At 38.1% G+C, this 27438-nt stretch overlaps 1 protein-coding gene across 5 annotated transcripts in view; it reads left to right on the top strand.

Moving 5' to 3' along the window:
* The first annotated feature begins 211 nt into the window (after positions 1 to 211).
* Positions 212 to 27438, top strand: part of Dbp21E2 (putative ATP-dependent RNA helicase Dbp21E2) — a 100749-nt gene continuing 73522 nt past the window's right edge. Inside the window, exons 1-4 of one of the 5 annotated variants that reach the window (XM_067154047.2) lie at positions 212 to 281; positions 522 to 595; positions 1496 to 1600; positions 15190 to 15336. In XM_067154047.2, the coding sequence (XP_067010148.2) occupies positions 545 to 595; positions 1496 to 1600; positions 15190 to 15336 (303 nt within the window). In that variant the 5' untranslated portion in view covers positions 212 to 281; positions 522 to 544. Of the gene's footprint in view, positions 318 to 521; positions 596 to 1481; positions 1601 to 15189; positions 15337 to 27438 lie in introns of all 5 variants that reach the window. The other 4 variants (XM_067154050.2, XM_067154049.2, XM_067154048.2 and 1 more) reach the window with 4 other exon arrangements.

The following is a 27438-nucleotide window of genomic DNA, read 5'->3' as shown; positions in this document are numbered from 1 at the left end:
CAACATAAGAATATATATTCCTTTGTCCCTAATACAATTTAAGATGGAAATATATTTTGTGGAGTTTTATACAGTAATAGTAAAAAGTCAAATTATTATAAAACTGACCTAACATTTACGTGGTTAATGGGACACTTAACCTCATAAGATCTTAAATAATATTAGCGTATGAAAAGTCACAGTCGTTTGCGGATGTTGGTAAAGCACAATTTATATCAAAATGACGATCGATAAATATGGATCATGCTTCGTAGTTCTGTGGTCGTGAATTGAGAATGTGGGTATGTGTAAATATTGAATTACAGTTGCCTAATTTTGTGAGTGTTATTGTTATATGTTTGTTTTATGGACATACGATGAAGGATTTAGATTGATTTAGATCTCACTGGTTATCTGTTCGCACTTCAAAGTGTAGTCACCGGTACCGGTAATTTGTATTGAGGTTATGTCGTTTGTGTTTTCTTTTTATTCAAGAAATCTGCATATAAATATATGACGACTTGTAATTTTCTAAATTTCAGTGTTGAAGTGAATTAACGAGAACATGCGACTTGTATGGCAACGCAAGTGGCACGAATTAAGTGTTGTACACAAGGTAAAGTTTGTACCTGCATGGCATTTATGTGAGTAGTACAAAGCTGTAAACCGGCGACTCCCCAAAATTATGTTTACCGTAACTAGCCATGGTATCGGTACCACAAAAGTAACCCCAGAGAACAATCTCATATACTATGAGCAAATATTAATTTGTGTTAAACTTGATTATTTAAAAAAAATCATTATATAGTTTCTTTCTAACATATTGGATGTGATAATATTCATCCTAAATTTTCATATTTGTAGATCTTTAAATGTTTTGTCTATCTGTTAGCTTGTGTTGAGTACATATGGTGCATGCCAAAGAAGTATTAACTATAGAGCAGAAATGGTTAGCTGAACACCAGTGGGTCCTGAACTCATAGCCTTCAGTTTTTCCATTCAGTGCTCTACTGATTGAGTTATAGTAGCTTTGCCATTTCTGCTCTGTTGGGTTGGATCTTAGCTACCACTGCCAGCACAACGGTAGGTGTGCTTGTTGCCCTCTGTATGACTATTCTGATTGGAACATTTAGCTTTCATGGCCATATTTTACTTCAAATAGGTTTTTGGCTATTTGATCGCGTTGAGTAATATAGTTCTTGCAAAAGAGTTGTTAAGTACAGAGGAAAAATTACCAACTGCGCTGGCAGATTTCACATCCAATGTTACACCTTTTGAACTTAATATCCAAGTTATAGACTAAGGCATTTATTGGTTAAGGTGAAGCAGAATAAGTATTTATTCTGTGGAGCACTGTCAAATACCAGTATAGGCCCTAATTATTCTGGAACTTTTTTAAAATTAATTGTTATTCATCAATGCCAGTTAATTTTTATTGATAAATTCCCTGTATTATTGTTATTATTGTTAATGTTGTTGTTATTTGTATCCTTATCAATTAGGTACTCCTCTCTAGGTTACAGTACAAGAATATGCCTTCAGAACAGCAGGAAATGGCTTTTCCACTAAAGCAAAAGCAAAAAAGCAGCCATCTCATGAAGAAAAAGCACCACATGATAAGGTATTGTCATCATTTATAGAAATACCCCAAGTGAGTAGAGTTGAAGTTCCCTGTTCTTCAAAATAAATATTTTAACTGGTCATTATCCTCCTCAAGTCTGTCAGGTAATAACTCTGAATTTATTTATATTCTGGTTAAATACTCTTCGTAGACTCTACATATGTTCTTATCTTGAAAAATTTACAATTTCATTCTTCTTATTCTATCTTCCAGGCTACTTTCAGCTATTTTTCCCTTCCTCTCTGTAGTTGAGTTGCTCTAGCTGCATTGTTTCCAGATATGTGAGAAAAATATTGTGTTATTACCTACCGGTAATATCATATAATTTATTCTTACCTGTATATATTATTTGTAATCCACTATGGTATTTTGAAACACATTGTAACTTCCAGAAAGGCACAAGATGATGGTAGAATATTCTGTACATTATAATCTATGTATTAGGAACTCTAAAATTTTTGAGAAGGTATTTTTTTGTAATGTAGCTTTCTAGAAGCCTGGCCAGGCACATATATAAGGAAGACAAGTTATTGGTTAGTAGAGTTATGGTGAAGCAAGAATATACTTGTGACCTCGTTACATGCAGAGGTTGCAGTCTCCATATTGAAGTGACAGGCAGTTGTTTTAAAATGGCAGCTTTGTTGATGTTCTCAGAGTGAAGTGTTTTGTTTGAGATACTGTGATTAAGGTTATTTGTGTGTTAATCTGTAAATAGATGTGAATAAATAACTGTACCAACTGACAGCATTTCATGAGCATCTTTGTGGATACGTTAGCCCATGTTGCCTTACAGAGTTCGAGCCAGTGACATTCGCTCTCCACAGAGACGTCTGGTTATGTCCCATTGGGAGATGAAGTGGCAGGCCACCCCTCTCCCACATAAGCTGAGAGCAATAAAAGGAACTTCCGTTTGGGCTTCTCGGAGAGAAGCAGTGGTATTATGTTGCCTTCGGATTGACCACGGCATAGTAACGCACTCCTACCTACTGAAGGATGAACACACACACACCCCCGCTGTGTACTTGCGGCGGTCATCTAACTGTGGTACATATCCTTACCAAGTGCATGAACCTGTCCGTAGGCTAAACTTCCGAGTGCCATTTCCCTCATCCTGCAGGATGACCAGGAGTCAGCAGACCTCGGCATGCATTTTATGAGGGATAGTGGCCTTTTTTATCATGTGTAATAATGTCCATTGAATTAGTGTATTTTTTTAAACTATGCTTTTATCCCATTGACTAATTTAGTTCGTGTTTGCGTATTTTAATATGTTATTTGAACTTCTAACTTGAATGATATATATCTCTGTACTTCAAGGCAGTGCCTTATTCCATTCGAACCTATACTTTCTATAATTTTATTAGAATATAAGGCATTGCAAAATAGTTGCAAAATGGTTCATACTGGACAGTTGACAACACCACAACCATCTCCAGGTCCTCTCCTTAGCTGCTGTGATACAGTACATGTATGGATTGATATAAAGCACACCTGACTTTGGCTTCTTATCTATTCATTTCTGGCCTTCTGACCCCAACTTGGCAGGTTCGATCCTGGCTCAGTCCGGTGGTATTTGAAGGTGCTCAAATACGTCAGCCTCGTGTTGGTAGATTTACTGGCACGTAAAAGAACTCCTGGGGGACTAAATTCCGGCACCTCAGCGTCTCCGAAAACCGTAAAAGAGTAGTTAGTGGGACGTAAAACAAATAACATTATTATTATTATTATTATTATTATTATTATTATTATTATTCATTTCTGACACTGAATAACTAAGTATAATCATAGGTAGTATGAATGAATAATTAATAATTTAAAAAAATATTCTCTGAAATCTGTACAATGTCCCAGGACCATTTCATTCAATGTTTCTAACTAAAGCCATTGATGGTCCCGCCAGTGTATACCAATCATGCAGTACTTCTGTGATGACCATGACTTATTCAAGAGTACTTTCGTGGATAGTTTTCCTTACCTTGGAAGTGTAATCTCCAGTGATAATTTGACCAGAAAGGAAATTACAAACAGAGTGCAAAAGAAATCAGAATTCTACCAACAAGTAAGAACAATTTTATGGGATGACATGGTTCCAAAACTGGCCTAACTGATGATGTTTAACAGCTATTTCATACCAACATTGACCTACGGGATTGAAGCGTGCACCCTCACAGAAAGAGATTCATCAAGACTGCAAGCATCAGAGATGAAATTTCTTAGATCCACCATGCAGAAGACCAAGATGAACAAGTTAAGAAATAAGGAGGTGAGGAAAGAAACCAGAATAAAGATATTGCTATTAGACCGAATCGTTACATCCAGACTGTGGTGGTATAGGCATGTAATGAGGATGGATCCTACAAGCACAGCCAGAATAAATTAGGAAAGACAGGTGGAGGAGAAAAGACCTGGAGGAAGACCTAAAACCCGATGGATAGACATGATCAAGGTTGATCAAGTTACCAGAGGATGGACAGTGGATGATGTTCTCCATGACAAGTTGTATATAGACAGGAAGAAGTGGAAGAGGCTCATTAACAGTACCCGGGAAACTGGAACTGTACAATGATAATGATGATCGTATCATCATCATCATCTTAGAACCCCTCCAGTTTGCCAAGGAGGGTGGTATTGAACAAGTCTTTGCCATCGTTTTTTGTCCAGAAATGCCTAGCTTCTCTTACCACTGACTCCTAATTCCCTCCTCTTCTCTCCGCATCCTCTCCCCCTCCTGTGGTTGGGGGGCACAGACGAAGAATACACCCATGATATCCCCTGCCTGCCATAAGGGGGCGACGTAGGCGCAGAATTAGATTGAGGCTTTGGTACCATGAATCGTATCCCTGTGGGTGGGAGGGGGCTGAATACATTCACAGGTAATCCCTTCCTGCTGCAGAAGGCAACTGAAAGTGTCATGTGGTCATCGGTTCCCTCTTTTTTCCCTTTGTTTTTGTAATGAGGGTTGGCTGTAGACCGAATCAAGATTTGATATGCATGCTGCTTTGGGAGGGACCTCGTACATGTGCGACTATGGTTAAAAGCCCAGACTGTAACCCCAGCCTGTTGAGTAGGAGCGCCATGTACTCAGCAGTACTATCCACTTGACAATCCAGGTCCCCGCACAGCCAAATGCCAGAAGAATGTTTTATAATTTTTTTAAAACTATAGTTATCACTCTGCATATGCTATGGGATACGTACTGGTGCGGGTAATTTTTAGGAAGGGAGTCCTATTACTCATTGCCTCAGTCAGCCCATATTAGGCATCGTGCAACATCGGACCTCAGGCAGTACCTGCTACGGCCAGTTGGGCATTGCCTTGGCTGCTTGGTTCGACTTCAGAGGCCCCTGCTCAGAGTGGGTGGCATTCAGGGAGGATTTTTCGGTCATGGCTGGAAATAAATGTTCTAAGCCTGCCTAGGTTGGTCCTTCACCCAAGTCTTTAACATTTGATTCTTTCAGGAGGACAATGCCCTGGGAACAAGCACAACATAAAAGTATGTGATCCAGCTTCCCTTCATTCCTGCTGGCTACCAGAACTGATGGGCAAGATTTCAAGCTTGTTATAAATACATTATTTTTAGGTGGCAGATTGAAGATGTGTACGACAAACTCCAGGATCTAAAGAAAAGACGCAATGGTTGTTTGCTCCTCAAGACTCACACTGCACCTGAAGCTGATCGGTTGCTCAAGTGCGACCACTTTGGTGAAATCCCCATCAAAGTGGAAGAGCACAAATCCTTTAATCTGGTTCATGGAATCATCTTTCACCGCGACCTCATCTTAAACACTGATGGTGAGTTGATTGAAGATATAAAGAACCATGGCTTGACAGACGTCTGGCGTATTATGCGCAAAGTCAGTGGTGAAGACATTTTCACCGGTGTCTTCATAGTCTCTTTCAAGTTGTCAGTGCTACCAGAGAAAGTCAAGGTAACAACCTATAGTTGCGATGTGAGGCCATACATCCCGTCTCCCGTGCGGTGCTATTAACATCAAAGGTTCATACACATGGTATCTCATTGTTTGAATTGGTCTGTATGTGGTACATGTGGGAGAGAAGCTCACAGCGCGGAAGAGTGCACACTTCCGAACAGGTGTACTGTCTGCCCTGGTATTCATTCTCCTGGAGATAGAAACTGTCCAGTCTATCTCAGCAAGAAGATCAAAGAGATTAAGACACTGGATGGTCTTTCGTACCAGGAAGTGCACTGTCAGTTTAATTCTTTGAATGCACCTGCCAAGACACTAGATTCCAGTGTAATAGCACAGAATCTAGCAAGTTTGTCATTTATTCAAGCAACACCTGTGAAGATCACTGTGCTTAAGGAGGCAGTTGCTCCTGTGAGCAGCGCAGCAAAGAGTAAAAGTTCGAAGGAGGGTTCATCCCAGCCTTTGACCACAAATAATTCTGTGCCAGCTAAGAAACCTAAGCTGGCACATCAGGGTAAGAAGACAAAGTCCTCTTACCCTCAAGAAGTCAGCAAAAGCCATGCCCAAGCAGACAAAGGCGGCATCGTTGATTGGGACTGGAAATTTGCCTCCCAGCCTGTCTAAACAAGAAACAAAGGCGGAGAAGGAGGACATCCTTACCAGGCGTTCTCCCACCCCTCCTGCAAATGGGGACACATGCCCTGCATTCAGAGGGTGTGTGTCAGCATCAGCAGATACTCCTGCTGGAAAATCTGCACGCTTCCCTTGCAGAAAAAGGTCGAAGAAGTTCAAGGTATACATCACCTGGTGATAAGGTTAATGTTATTGTTTTAGCCAACTTATAATGCTTTAGTTCAGGGATGGCGAACCTTTTGAAACTAGTGTGCCATTTTAAGTCTGGTTTATTATTCTTACATGTTGACTGTGCCATTTGTTTTAAATTAAGGGATGTCTGCAACCTACAACCCAAACCCCCTCCCTGAGACTTCGTTTCCAAATTCCCGATTATGTCTCATAATATGTTATTTATTTATTTATTTATTTATTTATTTATTTATTTATTTATTTATTATACATATATCTTGTAAATACATTTGATTGCATGGCTGTACCTCAATTATGGACACAACGGTTTCCTTCCCACTCATAAGCCTATCCCATCGTCGCCACAAGTCCTATCTGTGTCGGTGCGACGTAAAACAAATTGTAAAAAAAAAAAATAGATATAAAAATCAAAAGTACTAATATTCAGAATGGACTTCAATTCCTCCATTAGCTTCATTATCTTCCCATGTTGTAGTTTGTACGCTCAACAATTAAAGTAATTCCTCCCTCATCACATTTCTATAAGGAAATCTTAAAAAAAAAGAAACAGCTATCCTTGTTTGTAAGGTCCCATTCATTCTTTCATCAAAACATACTGCATACATGTGGGAGTTATCCAAATTAGCTTTCAACTGCTCTCTTCTTCACTCATTTTTATTATTCTGTCCTTGACAGCAGTTCAGTTGGCTGCCATTCCTTTAATTCTGTTTGTTAGGGAAGTTTTCAAATAACGTGTCGGACGTCAATAAGAAACTTTCTTTCAACAACTCACCGTCATGCATGCTGTACTATGCAGCCTCACTGATATTATTCCTAGGGTGGAAATATGATACACAAGAACTGGTTTGTTTTGTGTAATGTTCGATATTTTGTGAAACGAACTCTCTTCTTTCTTCATTTGAAATGGAACAAATATCTGAATGACCAGTCTTGAAATTGCGCTTTACATTAAATGTGGGGGATAGAATTGTTTCCGAACACAGGCAACACATCTTTTTACCAGTCCGAATTGCCTGGCCACAGTTCTTGAAAAATACGGTCATCACCACCTTTGTTAAGTTTCTGTTCTTTTCGGCACCGAAAACGACACTATCTCGCTTGACTTTCGGAGCTATCAATGTAGCAGTGTTGTCATATTGCACGTCCGAATGGAACTAGTATTTAGATTTTCGATATTTATTTCTTACAAGTGAAACACTATAAGATATGTATTGTCTGTAGTACAAGATGTATATATAAAATATTATTATGTTCATGTGGTGTGCCACCGAAATCGTGTCACTAGGTGACACGCGTGGCATAGGTTCGCCATCCCTGCTTTAGTTCATACAAATACTGTTCCATTAAATATAAAACTTGATTGAACTTGTTTCTTTACAGTTGTTAAGATTATTTTTAGAAAGTAACTATGGTGCTCTTCCTTCTGGTACTTCAACACAATAATTTTCACATCTTTATAATTATAATTACTTCATCTGGTTACACAAGAACGGCAAAATTTGAAAATATATTACAAATATATACAGTGAGTTTCTCTCATCAGCTGGTCGGCAGGCACACCCAGCTTATCTGCCTCTTGTTTTACTCATTACTCCTCGCTCCACGGCATAGCAACAAGGACAGCACTTTGCTCACTTTATCCGGACATGATATGTGATAACAATTAAAATTAAGAATTAAGAAAATTAGTAATTACGGATTAAGAAAATAAGCTTTTACCTCATGACAGGAGATGTTGGAAATGTTCTCCTCCTGTATCCACACAGTTCTGGCATCATCTTAGGAAACTCCGATTCAAACGCTTAAGTTCATCTTCCATAATTGAGGCTATTTCTCTCCGGTTATATTCTTTCCCCATAAATAAAAGTCACAAACAATTAAATCTGGGGACCATGACGGCCTCAAGTTCGTACTAATAACATGGTCTTCAGAAATTTCTTCAGTTAAGTTACCTTGTATGGTTTCATTTTGACATTTTTGTAGCCCACCATGCTGAGCTCTTCAAAACCCTGGCTTCTTGCCAAGTCGTCTTAGGGATTTTGTGGGTATATGTTCTAATCTTTCCGCGATTTCATTTGATTTTCCCTCATTAAGTACACGTATTTTAACACCGCTTCATATCGAGTAAAGAACCTGTTCCTCTCAATTTGTTTACGAGTTTCTGCATGGCCTCTCCAGGTGGAGGGCATACACCTGGAAATTGTGTTACAAATCACCTAAAGACTCGGTTTTCACACAATTTCTCATACATAAATACTCTTTCCTGTACCGTGTACATATGTGGAGGCATTATGAGAATTATACCTCGAAGTAACACTTCACAACTCGAGCACAGTGGGAGCGACAGATCAACACTTAATACACATTCTAAGCATGGGCCTGAACTGCGACATGTGGGCATTCCTGTGCTGTTGCTGCGCTGTGTAACAGGAAGTGATGAATCAGTGGAAGGCAGATAAGCTGGGCGTGGCTGCCGGCCAACCGATGAGAAAAACTCAGTGTATATATAGAAAATAATAGCAACACTTTCAGTTATATTTTTCTACTCATTTGCAGTTTATAATCTGAAAACAAAATTATTTTAAAGAAAAATTTGAATGAACTTTGTTTTCTCTGCTCCAATTATGCTGTTTTTTTGGTTTAAATAGAAACTGTGGTACTCCTCCAAGTATTTCACCATATCTTGCAGATCTTTCTTTTTTTCCTTCGTAATTGGCAGGTCATCTGGATACAAAGGAACAAGGTTAAAAATTTAAAGTGTCTCACCAGTTACGACATGTCTTGGTGTCACGACCGAATAATATTGGAATGGTGTTATTATATTGTGCTATTTTCTTACATATACACCACTAGGCTCGTATTCAGTAAATTTTATGCACATCTCCTCTGTGATTTTCAGTTCTTTATTCTTCATGATGCCCCCCTGGTCAATGGTTCAGAACTTTTAGTCATTCCTGTCCATCTCTACAATTTCAATGTACCGAGCTCGATAGCTGCAGTCGCTTAAGTGCGGCCAGTATCCAGTATTCGGGAGATAGTAGGTTCGAACCCCACTGTCGGCAGCCCTGAAAATGGTTTTCTGTGGTTTCCCATTTTCACACCTTAAAAAAGGCCACGGCTGCTTCCTTCCCACTCCTAGCCCTTCCCTGTCCCATCGTTGCCATAAGACCTATCTGTGTCGGTGCGACATAAAGCAACTATTTAACATTAAGAATTTCATTCTTCAGGTTCCGTATTGAATCAAGATTCACAATAGAGAAATGGGAAAGTTAATATCCACCTTTTCAATACAATATATTACGTGAAGGTTTACATTTTAAAATATCACGTTTATTTACATTTGGTACCGGTTTCGACAATGTTTGATGTCATCATCAGCCAGGACAACTATACAAAGATATATTACATTAATCGTGACTCCTACAGTAATATTACATTGATAGTATTGAATATAAACATGAGTATAATTAAAAAGTATATACATATATAAGCTGACAGTCAGTGCGATAAAAGATTGTTTTTATAAGGTGTACGCCTTTAGTTAAAAAAGGAGAAAGTAATGAAAGTGAAGTATAATAATCAGCTTTTAGTGACATATTTGTCTGTTGAACAGTAGGGTTATGTTTATGAAGGCTGTGTAGCCATGTTTAATATTATAAAAGAAGTAAACACATGCTTAGTTATGAATGTTTCTACATAAAAGTATGTACAGTAAAATCTAGAAAGTATTCGAATATGGCTTGAGCTTGGACTTAATAGATTGGATGTCACAGCACGTTGATGTTGGCATATAAGGATGTCCGTTGGTAGATTCTATGTATAAGTTTTTGTACTCTAATTTTGTATGTTTATATCATATTAGTGGGTAGAGCATTTTGGATTAAGTGCAGTTCTATTGTGATGGTATTGAAGAGATTCTTTTGCTCTGAGTTGCGAGTACATAGGTTGTTCAAGAAAGATCTTGAACCAAGATGGAACCTATAAGAAAATATAATCCGCGAATTTAGAATTACGTAAGCCAGGAATGTATATTATTAATAAAAGAATAGAAGACTCACTTCGGATGCCAAGCCAGTATTAGATGTGTCAGTTAGTCCGTTGGTTCTTTTATTAATAATATACATTCCTGGCTTACGTAATTCTAAATTCGTGGATTATATTTTCTTATAGGTTCCGTCTTGGTTCAAGATCTTTCTCGAACAACCTATGTACTTGCAACTCAAAGCAAAAGAATCTCTTCAATACCATCACAATAGAACTGCACTTAATCCAAAATGCTCTATCCACTAATATGATATAAACATACAAAATTAGAGTACAAAAACTTATACATAGAATCTACCAACGGACATCCTTATATGCCAACATCAACGTGCTGTGACATCCAATCTATTAAGTCCAAGCTCAAGCCATATTCGAATACTTTCTAGATTTTACTGTACATACTTTTATGTAGAAACATTCATAACTGAGCATGTGTTTACTTCTTTTATAATGTTAAACATGGCTACACAGCCTTCATAAACATAACCCTACTGTTCAACAGACAAATATGTTACTAAAAGCTGATTATTATACTTCACTTTCATTACTTTCTCCTTTTTTAACTAAAGGCGTACACCTTATAAAAACAATCTTTTATCGCACTGACTGTCAGCTTATATATGTATATACTTTTTAATTATACTCATGTTTATATTCAATACTATCAATGTAATATTACTGTAGGAGTCACGATTAATGTAATATATCTTTGTGTAGTTGTCCTGGCTGATGATGACATCAAATATTGTCGAAACCGGTACCAAATGTAAATAAACGTGATATTTTAAAATGTAAACCTTCACGTAATATATTGTATTGAAAAGGTGGATATTAACTTTCCCATTTCTCTATTATGATAAAGCAACTAGCAAAAAAAACCAATTTCAATGTTTTTTGAAATAAAAGATTCTCCTATCAGATACTTTCATTCCGAAGGAACGTGGACTGTATTTAAAAAATTGTTTTTCAATCAGTGCGAAGTCTCTGTTGCATATGTTCCAAACAGAGAATTTTTTATGAACTTCATCCAAAAAGTCCTGAGATAACAAGTTTTTTGAAGAGTGCAAGATTTAGCCAGTTATTATTTTGCCCTACACATCGATCAGACCACACAATTTTTCAGCTCTGCAAACTGTTAGGTTGAAAGTTTTCAGTGATATGTTTTAATAAATATGATGCCATTTGTGTCGATCCTCTCTTCCCAATTGTTTCATTCCAGAGATTGAAACTTTATTTTGTCCCATGTCATGTATAGCAAAATTGTAGGAAGACAGTGTTGGTAGTACATGGATGGATGGGCGAGTACAGGACAGAACAGAACTTGTTGCAGATCAACACAAAGCACAGTTAAATTTTCATTCCTGTTGGTAATTTCACCATCGTTGTGCTTGACTTTATATGCTTGATTGGCTTTGAAATATTATAGTCTGTATTTTCTTCTGTTCTTCTTCTTTTTGAGCAGCTTGAAGTTTGTTAAATAATAAGTCACAGTAACGTGTTTCTCCGAATCCAAGACAACCCTGAATGCAAGACAACCTCCATTTTTTTCCTTCAGAAAAATTAAATCAGGCTTAAAAGCTGCTTTGGAAAATCATATGAATGCCTTTCTTGTACAGTACGCCTTTCTAGACTATCTTTGTCTTCACAACATTGCCGAACATTGGCTTTAATTATGCTGTACTTTTTTTTTGCGGCTTCACAATTCTTCTTTACTTCCTTGGGTTTAATAACCATTATTTTAAAATTGGCATCATAATATCAAAGAGAACCCATTGAAAATTTGCCAGCAATACCTGTTCCACGTGTCTCTATAGTACGACGATCCATCAGGAAAATATTCCTGCTGTCTATAAAACTGTTAGGTACTTTTACTTAGCATCAGGTACAACTGGCTGCCGCTACACGCTCATCTCGCTTGCCGGGTTCGGCCGACTTCAGTGGCTAGCGATGTATAGGCCTAATAACGGTGCGGCGTTGAAGGTCAACAAACAAGTTTATTGCACTGTGGTATGGCCATTCCGCCCTTGCGTTTTTCGCGCGCGTACCTCACAATTTCATCTTCGGCTTCTTTAAAGTGTCCTTGTGCAGGGCTCTGAATGCATTTTTTAAGCTATCTTTGTCTTCACGCTAACGCCAAATATTGGCTTTAGTTAGGCCTATGCCGTATTTTCTTGCGGCTGCACAATCATACTTCATTTCCGCATGTTTAATAACCATTAACTTAAAATTGGCATCATAATATCGACGAGAACCCATTGAAAATTTGGTGGCAATACCTGTTCCACATATCTTTACAATGTAACGATCTATCACAAAAATATTCCTGTTGTCTATAAAACTTAATTTTACTAAGCGTCAGCATTATAACTCTGCCATTGAGTAGCCATGGCTTTTCTGAGAATTCGAGGGCTCACATGTTTTGATGCCATTCTGCAGATTTGAGAAATGTTTTTGTAGAGGCTGATAGAATATTATTCTCTCTTCACTATTTCCCAAGATCGAATGATATTACACAGAGGCACTGTACAACCGGTTGCCACGGCTAGCGATTTATAATAAAGAGGCGGACGTTGAATGTCAACACGTTTTGTATACGCGTGCACGGGGGGAGGGGGGTGAAAAGAAGCAGCGTGGTTACTGTGGCAGCTGCTAGTGGTGTTCTTTACTGTTAGCTTGCAAATGCAAGACATCCCTTGATTTTTCACATGAGATTCTGAGAAAAAGAAATGTCGTCTTGGATTCAGAAAAAAAAAACGGTATTTACACGTATCACTTCGTTGAGAGCCTATTTTCAGATTAAAAGGTTGGTTGATAGTACATAAGGCTTACTTCAGACTCAGGGTGCTTTGATTTAAAGGCTCTGTGAATTTTATCTAAGGTTAAATCAGGTGACAGGAACTGTTTCCCAGTTTTATGTCGAGAATAATGGTTGGGCTGCCTAGGGAAGCTGTTTATATGTTCTGTAACTGGATTTATGATTTCATCTTTAATAGAGTGAGGACGATTGAATTTGAAATGCTTGCCCCTCTGATCTTTAGGGACACTGACCGAAACTTTCATATTTCTCTGGAGTGTCTGGATACGTCCATTTGAAATTGAAAATGTGTGCATAAGGGTAGTTTTACAAACTTGCAGATAGCCCAATCTGTAACGAAATATGGCCTTTTGCATGTAATAAACTTCATGGTTGGTCTTTATTGAGTGCCTAACGACCATCATTTTAATAAGTGCCAACACCAGATATCTTACAAACATTTCATACTCTTTCTGTACGCTGACCATTCAGCCAACAAGTTGGACGTTAGGCAAATGATCTACACAGTGTTACATTGGGACAGGAATCAGGATCAGCCTAAATATAACATTCTTCTGTCCTGGCAACAAAGTATTAATGTATACAGGGTGTTTCTAAATTCCCATTGCAGAATTTGAGGGCTTGCAGTGGGGACCAAGACGGTTAAATTTATCATAGGAACTTGTGTCTGGAAACGTACCGCCTTCCCGCTATCCGCAAAAAACCACCACAGCACTCTTATGCCAGTAGATGACGTTAATGTTATTATGTGCAACAAAATTATGATCTCGCCTCGTTGAATGCGAGGTATTTTTTTTAAAAACAACCAAGCATACAAAATTTTATCTCACCTGAATCATATTTATACCATAGAAACACCTACTACAGAGCATCCAAGATCAACGTTTGTTAAGATGTCATTCCTCAAACTCAGCGGAAGGCATTCTCTCTCGTGCTTATATGTCCAACCCTTGTCCCGTTTCTCTACGGGGTCGGGTATGAAGTGAGATGAATCTTTGTACGGAGTTTTTACAATTGGATGCCCTTCCTGACTTCAACCTCATCAGATGAGTTAATGAGATGAAATGAATGACGTAATATGTGATAGTAGAAAGCGAGAGGGTGAAACTTGGTGCCAGCATGTTGCCTACTCCTGTCAAATAGTACCAAGGGGTCTGCTCAAGACTTTATGTCTCTGTCGGAAAGTCATCATCAACAGCATCATATGCCTTCACTACATATGAGCACCGCGAAGAGGTTTGGAATTTAATCCAGGCTTTTGGCACGCAATGTAGTTATTAGCAATTGTATACCGCTACCTCCCCTACCTGCCGGCCAACATTCTGATGGTAACATTTTCGTAACAATAATCTTTTATGTAGGATGTTAGTTTGTTATGTCACCTATTCAATACATGAGAATTTTTAATAATTTAGGAATTTATCTTTATTTCCATATGAGATATGTTTCACCCTTCATTGAAGGCATCATCATTCATAGTACTACCTCAAGGCATAAATCAGGTACCTGATTTGTAATTCAATTGTAAATACTAAGATATAATATTAACATATTACAGTAGGGATAGTCAATGAGAAAAACAATGTTCATTGATGATATAGATACCAATATATCAGCCGTTGGCTGTAAATTACCAGTTGTGAAGGATAACAACGTCAAAATGTTAGGGTATGACCCACATTTATCACTTGCAACACTAATCTTTTGTCAGAGGTCACCCAGAACAAGTCAAGTTGCTTTTCTTTGGATTAAAGTACTCTCTCCTTTTCTCTTCTGTCAGTACAACCATTTTTCTTTATGTTTGGCCTCTTTCTGAATTTGCATACAAGAAATACTTACTTCTCCTTCCCTTAACTTTCTTTTGTTCCAGACTGTAGTATTTAATTTGCTCATCACCATTTAAGATTAATTATCCGTTATTTCTAGTTTATTGTTTAATATACAAAATATCTTAATATGTTGTTGTATTGTTTTAGGTTCAAATTATAAGCTGTAAGAGAAAAGATTTCAACCACTATATGGGCCAGACCTACAGCAAATTTGATATTATCCCTTTAGCTTCAAAAGGATGGCACCATAAGAAATCAAGATTAGATCACTTCACCATTAATGCCTTTAAAGAAGTAAGTTACGTACTAATTTGTTAAAGATTTAAGAAAAATATGTCATAAAATTTCTCAGTTTTATTCTGTCAACCCCCGCCCCCTTTAGCACTTGAGCACATAATATTTGCACATATAAAACAAAGTAATAATGTAATAATCCAAAATAACAAACCTGAAGGAACATACATCAGCCGATGATACACCATGAAAAACATTTTAAATTTCAACAACATACACATGGCTAGAAACAAAGATACGCAGGATTACCAACAGGACAACTAGAGAAAGGATATAGGAAGCAGGCCGGGAAACCCTACAGAGGATGTGATCTGACGTGACGTAGGGAAAAAGACGTGAGAGCGTTTACCCTTCATTCAAGTTTACTAATAATTAAGAAAATTTAACAAATGAATATTACAGCAATTAAAAGTATAACATTAACCCCTCAGCGCTGACCTCTATATGTGGTATAGACCCTCTTTTCTTCCGTAGCCGCCGACCTCTATACGTCGTATAGACCCATACATGGTTTCACATTTATGACTATAGTGCGAAGAGTTTTGTAGTTATTGATATGCAAATTGTTTTGTTTCTAAGAAGACATTTTCAGGTTTATCAGTGTTGTAAATAAGAATTGAAAATCGTTATAATGTAGTTGTTTTTGCAAGGTTAATTATTTGTCAAGTAAGTCTGAGCACTAATCTCTGCTTTTTTAAAAGTCTGTTTGCTTCATTCTTTCCCACAGAAGAAAATAAAGAAATGATGATCTGAGAAGTTTGTCTTTTCGCGTGATATTCTTTGCTCTATTTGTACATTGGGAGTGCGGTTTATTTATTATATTTGTCTTTATTTCTCAGCTCGTAATATTTTTGTAACTCCCCACGAGCGCTCTGTGTAGGCATCAGCAAGTGCTGCTTTCTGTCATACGATACGAGAGCCAGTTGTTCATGGTATATATCTCGCTTGAAAGACTATGTCTCGACCTTTCATCTGAAATATGTATCGAGGTGGTTTGTTTCGCATACAGTAAGTGTTATTCCCCTCATTCAGTTTCGTCCTGCTGCTTTCGGTCTCGCTGCAGCTTTATCAGTCCGTGTGATGCGCGGCACTCAGCCGTGGTTTGACTGACAGTAACGTGCTTGGAATATTGTATAATTCAGGTGAACGTTTAGTCAGAAGTAGTAGTGACAGTATTAGCAGCACTGATAATGAAATAGATGATGTGGCAGTGGTAAATGATGAGAGTGACGATGAGGAGGAAACAGTACTCGGAAATTTCGTGTAGGAGACTATAGATAGTTATACAGGTCAAAGGGAAGTTTTCAACAGTGAATTATGATTCCTAAATTCTCTAATAATGTTCACACATGTCACAGAGACAAATATTGAGCAATTAGGGGTACCTTATCGGAGCAGCTGGTGAAGGTTTGTTTACAAACTACGCTCGCTCGGGCGGGGAAAGAAATATTCAAGGCCGGCGCGCATCAGATAATACAGTTCCAAGGTTGCAGAAAATACATTTTATCAGGAAATTAGCACCCAAGAGCGAGAAATCCAAACCTCAGAGACGTATCGTGTGTTAAAAAGCACGACGAAAAGAAGACATCAGTGTACTGCTGCCAGGAGTGTGACTTGGGTCCCTGTCTCGAAGAGTGCTTCGAACTCTATCATACGGAACTAAATTACTAAGGAAATGTGAAACAATTATGTAATTATCTGCACGTACTTAGTTCTGTCATAAGGAATTCCAAATTTTGTGAATATCGGGCTACTCTTATACTTGTAGTAACGTTGTTAGTGAATCAATGTATTTCAGTCGCGCGTAGTTGAAATCTCATCCGGCCGCGGGGTAGGAAGCTCTTTAAATGGCTGCGACGCTGAGGGGTTAACCAGAAAACAAGATGAAATGAAACACAAGATTTCTGTCCATGGTTCTTCAGAAAATCAAGATTGCTATAAAATGTTTTAACTACTTTTAAGGAAGGTAAGCATAGCATGACAATGAATTTCTCAAGGGAAATTTAGCAGGGAATATAAACATAATTACAACCATCTTACAAGGCAAATAGAAAAAGAGTTTACAAATTATTACCAATAGTTTACAAAGAAAATAGCAACGGAATTTGAAACAGAGTAGCAGAGGCCTTTAGAGTAGCTGTCCTCTCGTAATACACATCAGCGAGAGACGCATCACTCCACAGGCTTACCCTAAATTTATGCAGCACTACGGGAGGCAACCCGAATGAAAAAATTAAATTTTACTTTACACAAAAGGTTAATAAAAAGGAATTGCCTCCAAAACAAAGTATATGCCTAGCTGACGAGCTAAGGCATTACAAAACAAAACGGTGAAAACCAGGGTCTAAGGTAAACTCCAAAACAAATGAATTTACATATTAATTTAACATTCAAGAAAAGAAAACATGCCTACCCTGAGGTAACCGGAGCCACTGAGCGGACCACCTAGAAGGCGCATCCGACCGTGAAGACGTACGAAAACCAAAGACGCGGACCAGAGCCCTGTTACAACCGAGTAGCCAAAGGCCGGAAATTGAGAAACACTCAAACAGCCAATCAGGGAAGCTACCTACAATTCGACCCGAAATTTTCACCAATAAAAATGACCGTTATTCCAGCCGATGAAAATACCTTACCTAATATGGTTATGTGGGAAACATATTCTAGAGGTTTCGATTGCGAAACTCAACAATTTCTTGATCGAAGCCTCCACGTGGCAAATACAGGATGATACAAAAGATGGGTTAAAACAAGCATACTACTGGAGATCTCTAATACCAGAATACAGTTTCTTCCAACACTCATAATGATTAAATAAATATTAACTGTCTCTCCTGTGAGTCCTGAAAATTTTTATTAACATTTTAAAATAAAACAAACATTCCATCAACTTCTTCACAAATGTCTTAATTCTTGCGATGGCGATTTTACCACAAATTTACATAAATACAGAACCAAACAAAAAAACAAATATTTAATTGAATTCTTCAAAAATGTCAGAGTGTTCCTTAGTTTTTTCAATGGCTATTTCACGACAAATTTTTTGCATAATGACAAGAATTAAATTATTCCATCCACGTTATGAACTTCTCACCACCGGCGACATATTCAGGTAGTGAAACTTCAGTTATTCTTAGAGAGAACTTAGTATCAGTAACCACCATATAATTTTAAATGTTGAACAAAAATATTTTATTTTAGGTACTTGTAAAAATAATTTGCAAATATTATTAGGGAAAGAATCACACTTGGAACTCACAAAACAAAGAAAGATACTGCAAAAATAATATGGAGGGTTAAACTCCAATACAATATATATATATATATGAGGGTAATCCCAAAAAAAAAAGTCTCCTATATTTTTATAAATACAGAACTCTGTTCGTGTGGCTGTTGGTCACAATATTGTAAAGAGTGTTTCCCACGCTTGCATATCAACCTGCGCACGCCGCGCTGAGGCACTCAGTATTGGCTCGGCAGCCGTTGAGAATAGAGCTCCCGTTGGATGTTACCGCCAAGTGCGAAGTGCGGGCAGTTATTCGGTTTTTGGACGCAAAAGATACTGAATACTAAACCGATTGAGAAATCCATTGCCAATTGCCGGAAGTGTATGGTGAGTCGTGCATGGATGTCAAAAATGTTCGTAAATGGTGTGGAGAGTTTGCAGCCGGTCGGTCTGAAATTCACGATGAACAAAGGAGCAGGAGACTGTCAGTTTCTAGAGACTGTCGTGAAGGTTGAGCAAATCATGCGTGAAGATCGGCGTATCACTCTGAATGATCTCTGCACTTTGGTTCTTGAGGTTTCCCGAAGCGCCTCTCACAGAATTTTAACGGGCAAGTTGAAATACCAGAAGGTGTGCGCAAGATGGCTGCCACGCATGCTGACTGAAGACCACATGCGGCAATGAGTTGATTCTTCCCGCACATTTCTTTTTAACGCTTTGCAGCCGAACAGGACAACAATTTGGACTCAATTGTCATGGATGACGAAACCTGGGTGTTCCACTTTACCCCTGAGACCAAGCAACAATCACGCCAGTGGCGGCATCCCTCTTTGCCAAAGCTGGGGAAATTCAAGTAAACACAGTCTGCCAGTAAAGTCATGACAGCTGTGTTTTGGGATCGAAAAGGGGTATTGTTGGTCGACTTTATGCCCGCTGGGACCACAATTAACGCGGACAGGTACTGTGAGACCCTGAAAAAACTCAGACAGGCAATTCAGAACCAGAGAAGAGGAATGTTGAGCAAGGGCGTAAACATTCTCCATGACAACGCTCGCCTGCACGTCGCCCGGCAACCGTTGCTCTCCTGCAACAGTTTCAGTGGAACATCATCACCCACCCACCCTATAGTCCCGACTTGGCGCCCAGTGACTAGCACTTGTTCCCTAAGTTGAAAGAATATTTGGCTGGAAAGCGATTCAGCACCGACGACAAGGTGAAAGATAATACCAATATGAATGGTCCGTTATTGGACATTATAAATTTTCCAGCTAACACATTCCTGGTTGCCAACGTTTCGCCCTCATGTGCTAGGTTGGGCTCATCAGTTGGTACCTAGCACACCTACCAAGACGCTGGCTAGTGCATACTGTGGAGGCCACTGCGTAGGCTACTGGGAGCCACCGGCAGTGCCAATGCACTATGAGAGACTTTGTCTCTTTACCAAAAATTGATGCCTGCTTGGCTATCAGATGATATAGATGTTAATTCCCATAGGGAATCTGAAATATTTGTCCCTAATGAGTAAATTTTTAATACCAATATAAATGGTCCGTTATTGGACATTATAAATTTTCCAGCCAACTCATTCCTGGTTGCCAGCGTTTCGCCCTCATGTGCTAGGTTGGGCTCATCAGTTCGTACCTAGCACACCTACCACAGTATAGCAGGCATCAATTTTTGGTAAATAGACAAAGTCTCTCATAGTGCATTGACACTGCCGGTGGCTCCAAGCAGCCTACACAGTGGCCTCCACGGTATGCACTAGCCAGCGTCTTGGAGGTGTGCTAGGTACCAACTGATGAGCCCAACCTAGCACATGAGGGCGAAACGCTGGCAACCAGGAATGAGTTAGCTGGAAAATTTATAATGTCCAATAACAGACCATTTATATTGGTATTATAAATTTACTCATTCGGGACAAATATTTCAGATTCCCTATGGGAATCAACATCTATATCAAGGTGAAAGATGACGTTCACAACTTCCTGAACAGCATGGCGGCGAGCTGGTATGACATGGGCATACAAAAACTCTCACAGCATCTACAAAAATGCATCAACCGAAATGGTGATCATGTAGAAAAATAGCTCAATGTTCAAGCTGTAAAATAATATAAACCATTATAGAAATAAATAGGTCTATGTATTTATTAAAAAAATAGGAGACCGTATTTTTGGGATTACCTTTGTATAATAATAAAAACAAATAGGCAAGAAAACAAACTTAGGAGATTACTACAAAATATTTAGCAATCAACTATAAAGATATAATCCTCTAACAGTAATGTTAAAAAATAGAAATAATAAGATGCCTCATAGCAATAGAAAAAATACAGCCATTTTAGCAGAAGCATTTAACAAATTACTAAATTGTGAAGATTCCCCAGAACTTCTTCAAATAAACACAGAAACCCCAATTAAAACACCAGCAAGAAATATAAACCCATCCACAATCCATAACATCTACAAAGCTTTAAAAGAGTTCAAAAACTACAATGCAAGTGGAGAAGATCAAATATTTGTGGAACTTCTGAAATATGTAGCAGAAACAACGAAAATATCATTACATCAATGCATAGTGAATATGTGGAACAATGATGAACATTGGACTACAGCTGCAATACATCCATTACACAAAAAAAGGAGAAAAATAAAATCCAGACAACTATAGAGGAATTTCCCTTTTGAATTGCACATATAAAGTCATGTCTAGAATTCAATACAATCATAAACATCAACTGGAACTGGGAGAATACCAAGTAGAATTTTGGCCCTGGAGAAGCTGCCCGGAACAGATAAACACCTTAAAATTAGTAGTAGATATCTACAAAAGAAGGCCTTTGAAGACTTCAGGAAAGCTTATGATTGTATCCACAGATTGTCAATGATGAAGATACTAAGGAATTCTGGACTGCATCCCAAATTAATAAAAATTATAAAACTAACCCTAACAAACACCAAATCCAAAGTAAAATTCAGAGGAGAAATACCTGAGCCATTTATGATTAAGACAGGGAGATGGTTTATTGTCATTACTTTTCAACTGTGCTTTAGAATACATGATGAAGGAATGGTACTAGGAAAATCCTAAGAACATAAAAATTGGAACCAAGAAAGATCATATAAACTTAAATTGCTTGAGATTCGCAGACGACTTAGCGTTACTAGCTAATAACATTCAAGAAGCCAGAAATCAAATAAGTCTACAAAATATAGCACAAAAAATAGGACTCCATATATCATTCCAAAAGACTAAGATAATGGTAGCTGATTCAATAGTTAGAATCCACATAACAGTAAATAACAGGAGAGTAAATATAGTGAAATAATTTAAATACCTAGGAGAAATTATTACATACAACTTGGATGAGAAACCTGCATGGGAGGAAAGAACTAATAAAATGATAAAAGCTCAAAAATTAACATGGTTTAAATACAATAAAAAATGTCTATTGGTCAAAATAGATTTAAAACCTTACAAGGCGGTGGTTCAACCAGAGGTGACACTCGGAAGTGCAACTCTTTTTAAAGACACTCAGAGAAACAGAATCGACAAAATCTTAAAAGTAGAGAGAAAACTAGCGAGAACATGCATACGGTACATTAAAAAAAATATCAAAAAGATGGACAATGGCAGATAGTGTCAAATGAAGTGGTGTACAGAATTGAGCCCATCACAGATACTATACAGAAGAAGAGGATCTCTATTTTTGGTCAAATTCATGAGGACACCAGAAACCAGATTACCAAGAAAAATTATAGAGAAACTCTGGAACCTGAAGCAACAAGTAAGATGGATTAAGGAAATTAAAGAGGATGTGGAGGAACTAAAAATAACTCTGGACAATTTGCAAAACTAAACAGAAAATTTAAAGAAACCAAAAAACATAAAAATAAGATTTAAACCAAAAACAAACAAATGGCGTACAATGAAAAGGGTATTTACCGATGAGGAATGACAGAAAGGATCAGAACGAATGAAAAGCTACTGGGCAATTGTGAAAGATAACTTATCGAAGAAGATAAGCAGAAAATGATTGGCTGAAGTGGTCCAATGAGGCCATAAAAGAAGTAGGAAAGAAAAATGATGTTATATTTATCCCGGTTGTTTTTTTAGTTTGGCTACATTCACAGTGAAACTGAAATTACAATTTGCATCTTAACCAATATTATGGTAGGAATTTCTCTGTGACTGTTGCTAGTTTCTCTTCAAAATACACGTTTCAAATTCCTGTCTAACATGAGAGATCTCAAGTAATGATTGTAAAATTCAAAATAAATATGTAAAATTGCAAGTGTGCTTGCTTGCTTTTTCACTGACCAGAAAATCAATGGATCTGTTAGAGCAACATTGGATGTCTTGTACAGATTATGAATCCAGGCAAAACTATGCCAGTGATACATTAAATAGGTATAGATGTGCTGTAAATTATTTGGTACATTTTATATTGTCTGAAGTGTTCTTTATCTTGCCTGACATCTACAGGCTGGATTGTTTAAAGTCTGCTGTACTTTAATATACTAGCATTTTTCTGTCCCTTTCCTTGTTGATGTGATATAGTAGTGTATGCTTATATGTGGTGTGGGTACCCTTAGCAACATTAACCAAGTAGCTAGGATATTTTGGATTTGATTCGAGATGTCCTGAGGTGTATATGTAATTTATTTATTTTTCACTTCTTTGAAAGGGAACTCTCTTAATTATTCTTTAGCCGTGCAATCATGGCTCCCCCTTCATTAAAATTCCTAGGATGATAATTTCTCAAATGCTTTTAATTGTTTCTTCTACTTTTCTTGCAATTACTTGGGACCGGTACTTCATATGGATTTGGCCTAGTTTTACGACCAGATGCCTTTCCTAGTGCCAATCCTATGTGGAGGAATGTATTCACTATTGCATGTTTCTTCAGTGGTTTATACTGTGATGTTGTGCATTAAGACAACCCCAACCCAGCGGGTAATCCTACCTGCAACCCTCTGAACTGAAGGCCACTATGCTGCCCATTCAACCTAAGAGCCAGCTAGACCTTTTAATTGTTACCAAGGAATTTTTATTATTTAACCATTTTCTGATAGTTTTCCTGGAGTAATAATAATAATAATCATCATCATCATCGTCACCTCACTTAAAAGGAAGGAAATGAAACTGCACATGCTGAAGGGTCATGTGGCTGTATTGCAATTATTACGTCTGGTCAAACAGATGACAGAATTGTCAGTACAGACATACTGCTGGTCCCGTGTCAGTAGAATACCCTGTGGCTTCCCACCCGATGTGTCTCCCCACAACATTGGCAGGATGTATCCTCTTCCTTCAGTGCTACCATACTTGCACCCGACAGTCACCCATGGTTATACAGAATCAAGATTCATTACTGAACATGATACAATGCCAATGGTCATCAGGCCTTGCCTCCTAGGTATAGTGTCATTCTAAATGCAACTCTCTCTTCTCTGATGTCAACATGAGCCTATGCATGGTGTGGTGAACCTGGTTGTCCAGCTGATGCCAGACATTGAGGCATGCTGCAAAGTGACTCAGGGTGCTGTAGAGAGCTCCCAACAGTGGGATTTGAACCCACTATCTCCCGAATGCAAGCTGACAGCTACGCGACCAAAACCATGCAGCCACTAGTTTGATATAATTGAATCGTGCAGTCGAGTAAGGAACTAAGTCAGATTTTGCTACTTTTCAGGAGAGCAAAAAAACTGATTTTCTTCCCATTATTTTATATAATATTTAGATCAGTGATAGATATGTAACGGAGGTAACAGGAAAATGTTCAAGAAAAATTTATAAATTTTATGACTGTTTGAACTTTTTTGACTTAGTTCCCTTCTCCAATAATACCGAAAAAAATTTGGAGTTTGGGAATAAATCTCTCATACAAACTACACCAACCTTTGTTATATATTAAACATAGCATAATGCAATACATAAGCACTGTTTACAGTTTATCCAACAGAAAAAAACAGGGAAAACAAATACAAATGACCTTGAAGCGCCAAATAACTACAGTATTACAACCGAGACTACTAACCTAAGGCTGCGAAATAATGTCCAAATAAAATGCCAAAGCATCCTCATTCGCAACATATTTCAACAGTTTACGCAAGTCCTTCATCTTCTCAGCTTTTATTGGAACCCACCCTCTGGATATGCTGCCATTGGTTGCAAGGAAAATGTGCAAAAGTTACCTTTCCCAAGATGAAACGTATGTTTCACAATGCTGTTTATGAAGGGAAGTGCTACAATAACTCCTGATTTCTCTGCCCTATATCTGTATTCTTTAAACGAAGAAGGAGAAAATGCAATCTTTCCAGCACGAGGAGTATTCTTTGTCAATGTTTCAGCTGATACAGTCACTTTTTTAAAAAACTCAGGCCACTACTTGTCAAAATTAAATACTGCACTTGAGTCTACTAACTTAACTGTAACATTTGCTTTGCTGTTTACAATAATTGCCATATACTCTTCGATAGTATAAACTCTGTCTATTTTTTAATGTTTTTCTTAAATACCCCAAAGTCCCTGTCGCATGGTAGGAATGAATGACCCCTCTTGGGAAAGTACTGTCTAATCTCCTTAAATCGATTTGAAGCTGCCAGGCCTAGCATTAGTCTTATGACCGTATGGTTCTTATTTTGGCCTGGAGAACCATCAGAGAAAATGTGTAACTGGTCAACATTTTCTGACACAAATTCGTCTATATAATCTTTCAGGAAAGAAGCAAATTCATTCGCACCCTTCTTTCCTTGGCCTTCATGATACATATACACAACACACTTGTCCGTTGCAAGATCATGAATACAAAACACATTCACTCACAACTGTCTCATGTAAAACACTTCTTGCACCGGTATGTGTGGCAGGGGCAGATTTTGCATAAAGTCAAAGGCAAAGCCTATCACTTTGTCATTTGTTCTGCACAGTGTTGCAACTTCTTTCAAAGACCTGTAGAATTTCCTGCTTCTTCTTTTATGAACATCACATTCAGCCTGAGCTGCACGCTTTGCTGATTCACAAATATGTGGACTCCTAAGTTTAGCTGTGAACTCCTCACACTTGCTGCAGACATCGATCTGTGGTCGTCCGAATCGGTAGTTATAATTCTCAACAAAATAAGTCCTGTAGAAGCTGTACTTTACTCCACACTCCGGGTATTTTGTGACAAACATGTTGTGCATTTCTTTAATAGTTAAGCGGGCATCTAAGTAATGCACTTCTTTCCCTCCGTAATGAGTCCGTTTCAGAGGGAATGATTGAATATGATCGGATATCAGTTTAGTGACATCTTCCGGTATCTTTCTGGTATTTGGATTTGGTTCCTCTCTTGTCCCTGGGAATTTCTCCATGAAGAAGAAGCATTGTGATACGGAATACTCTTTTCTGAGTGACGGCATGCATGCTCATAAAAGCTGAACGACATACCTTCTTTCTATTGTTGCCATCCATAACAAAGTAAGTGAAACTTGCTGCTCGCTGCTTTGAATTTTCATTCCTCGGTCTTCTGGTCTTAATTTCATTCTTCTCGATGAGGCGCTGCAAGTGTAAATCTTGTGCATCCTTACTGGGAAGTTGAAGAAACTTGGAAAGAATGGGTGTGAGCCTCTTCGTTGATAATCTCAAAGCACTTCTTTCTGCATCTAGAAGAATAACATATTATTAATACTAAGTATAAATCTGTACCATACGCATTGTTATCTAAAACAAGAGTAGAAAGTTCGGTTGCATGTTAGAATATTATTTACTAAACAATCCCTAGTAATACTTCTCAAGCTCCTTACTTACCTGCAGTCAGAACCGGTTTCTTTGCCTTCCACAACTCTCCCACGTTTATTCACATATGCCAGTCCTCTGAGTCTTGCGTGTTTCAGAACACTATGTTTATGGCCCTGAGGCTGTGCCTTCCTTTTCGGAGTCATATTCTCAAACGTAATACAAAGATCACTTTGTCATACACCGAGATACAAACTGAAATACTGTACACTATAACCCACCATGTACCGTACGATTTCTGTTTCCCTCCAGTATGTTGTCCTTTGTGTTGTACCAACGCCGTAAATTGAAATATCCCCTGTTATACCTACATCGCATGCAACGTGCGGCAAAGAATGGAACTAAGTCATGAATAGCAAGTGGTGAAGAAACGCACTAAGTCATCGACTTAGTGCGTTTCTTCACAATATGCCTGATGTCCATCCACTGTTTCTCCCACAAGGAGAAGGCTGACTTATTTCTTTCCTTTACCAAACGATAGGGCTTGGTTATGTGAGGTAAATGAGGCAATAAAATGAAAATGGCCGATTTTGACTTAGTTCCTTACTCGACTGCACGATTCAATTATTCTCTTCTTATTATGACCACATAGGATCACGTTAGTCAGTCCATCCTTCAGGTCTCTTTGAAGGGATTGTTCGGGCTTTGCGGTCCTCCCAGTACTTCTTCAGACGCTCCGATCTTCATACCCTTTCCTCGGTTGAAAATATGCGTGTTATTGGTTTGTTTCATGTAAGGATAAAGTGGAGGTTTATATTCTTGAGTTTTGTGTTCAACTTTATCTTATTTGTGGTGACTTCTGTTGTAAGGCCTATTTCCTTCAGATCCTCTGTTACTTCTCTGATCCATTTACATCCTGTTGTGGTATTTTTTGAGATGAGATTGTGTTGTAAAAAAACCCATGGCGCAACAGCCCCGAAGGGTCATGGCGTACCAAGCGACCGCCGCTCAGCCCGAAGGCCTGCAGATGACGAGGTGTCGTGTGGTCAGCACGATAGATCCCCTCGGCCATTATTCTTGGCTTTCTAGACGGTGAGATTGTGTTGTACTTATTATTATTATTATTATTATTATTATTATTATTATTATTATTATTA

Source organism: Anabrus simplex, chromosome 9 (assembly GCF_040414725.1).
Source record: "Anabrus simplex isolate iqAnaSimp1 chromosome 9, ASM4041472v1, whole genome shotgun sequence".
NCBI classification, from domain to species: Eukaryota; Metazoa; Arthropoda; class Insecta; order Orthoptera; family Tettigoniidae; genus Anabrus; species Anabrus simplex.
The sequence above is the reverse complement of the archived record's forward strand: the minus strand, read 5'-3'. Positions and strand labels throughout refer to the sequence as shown.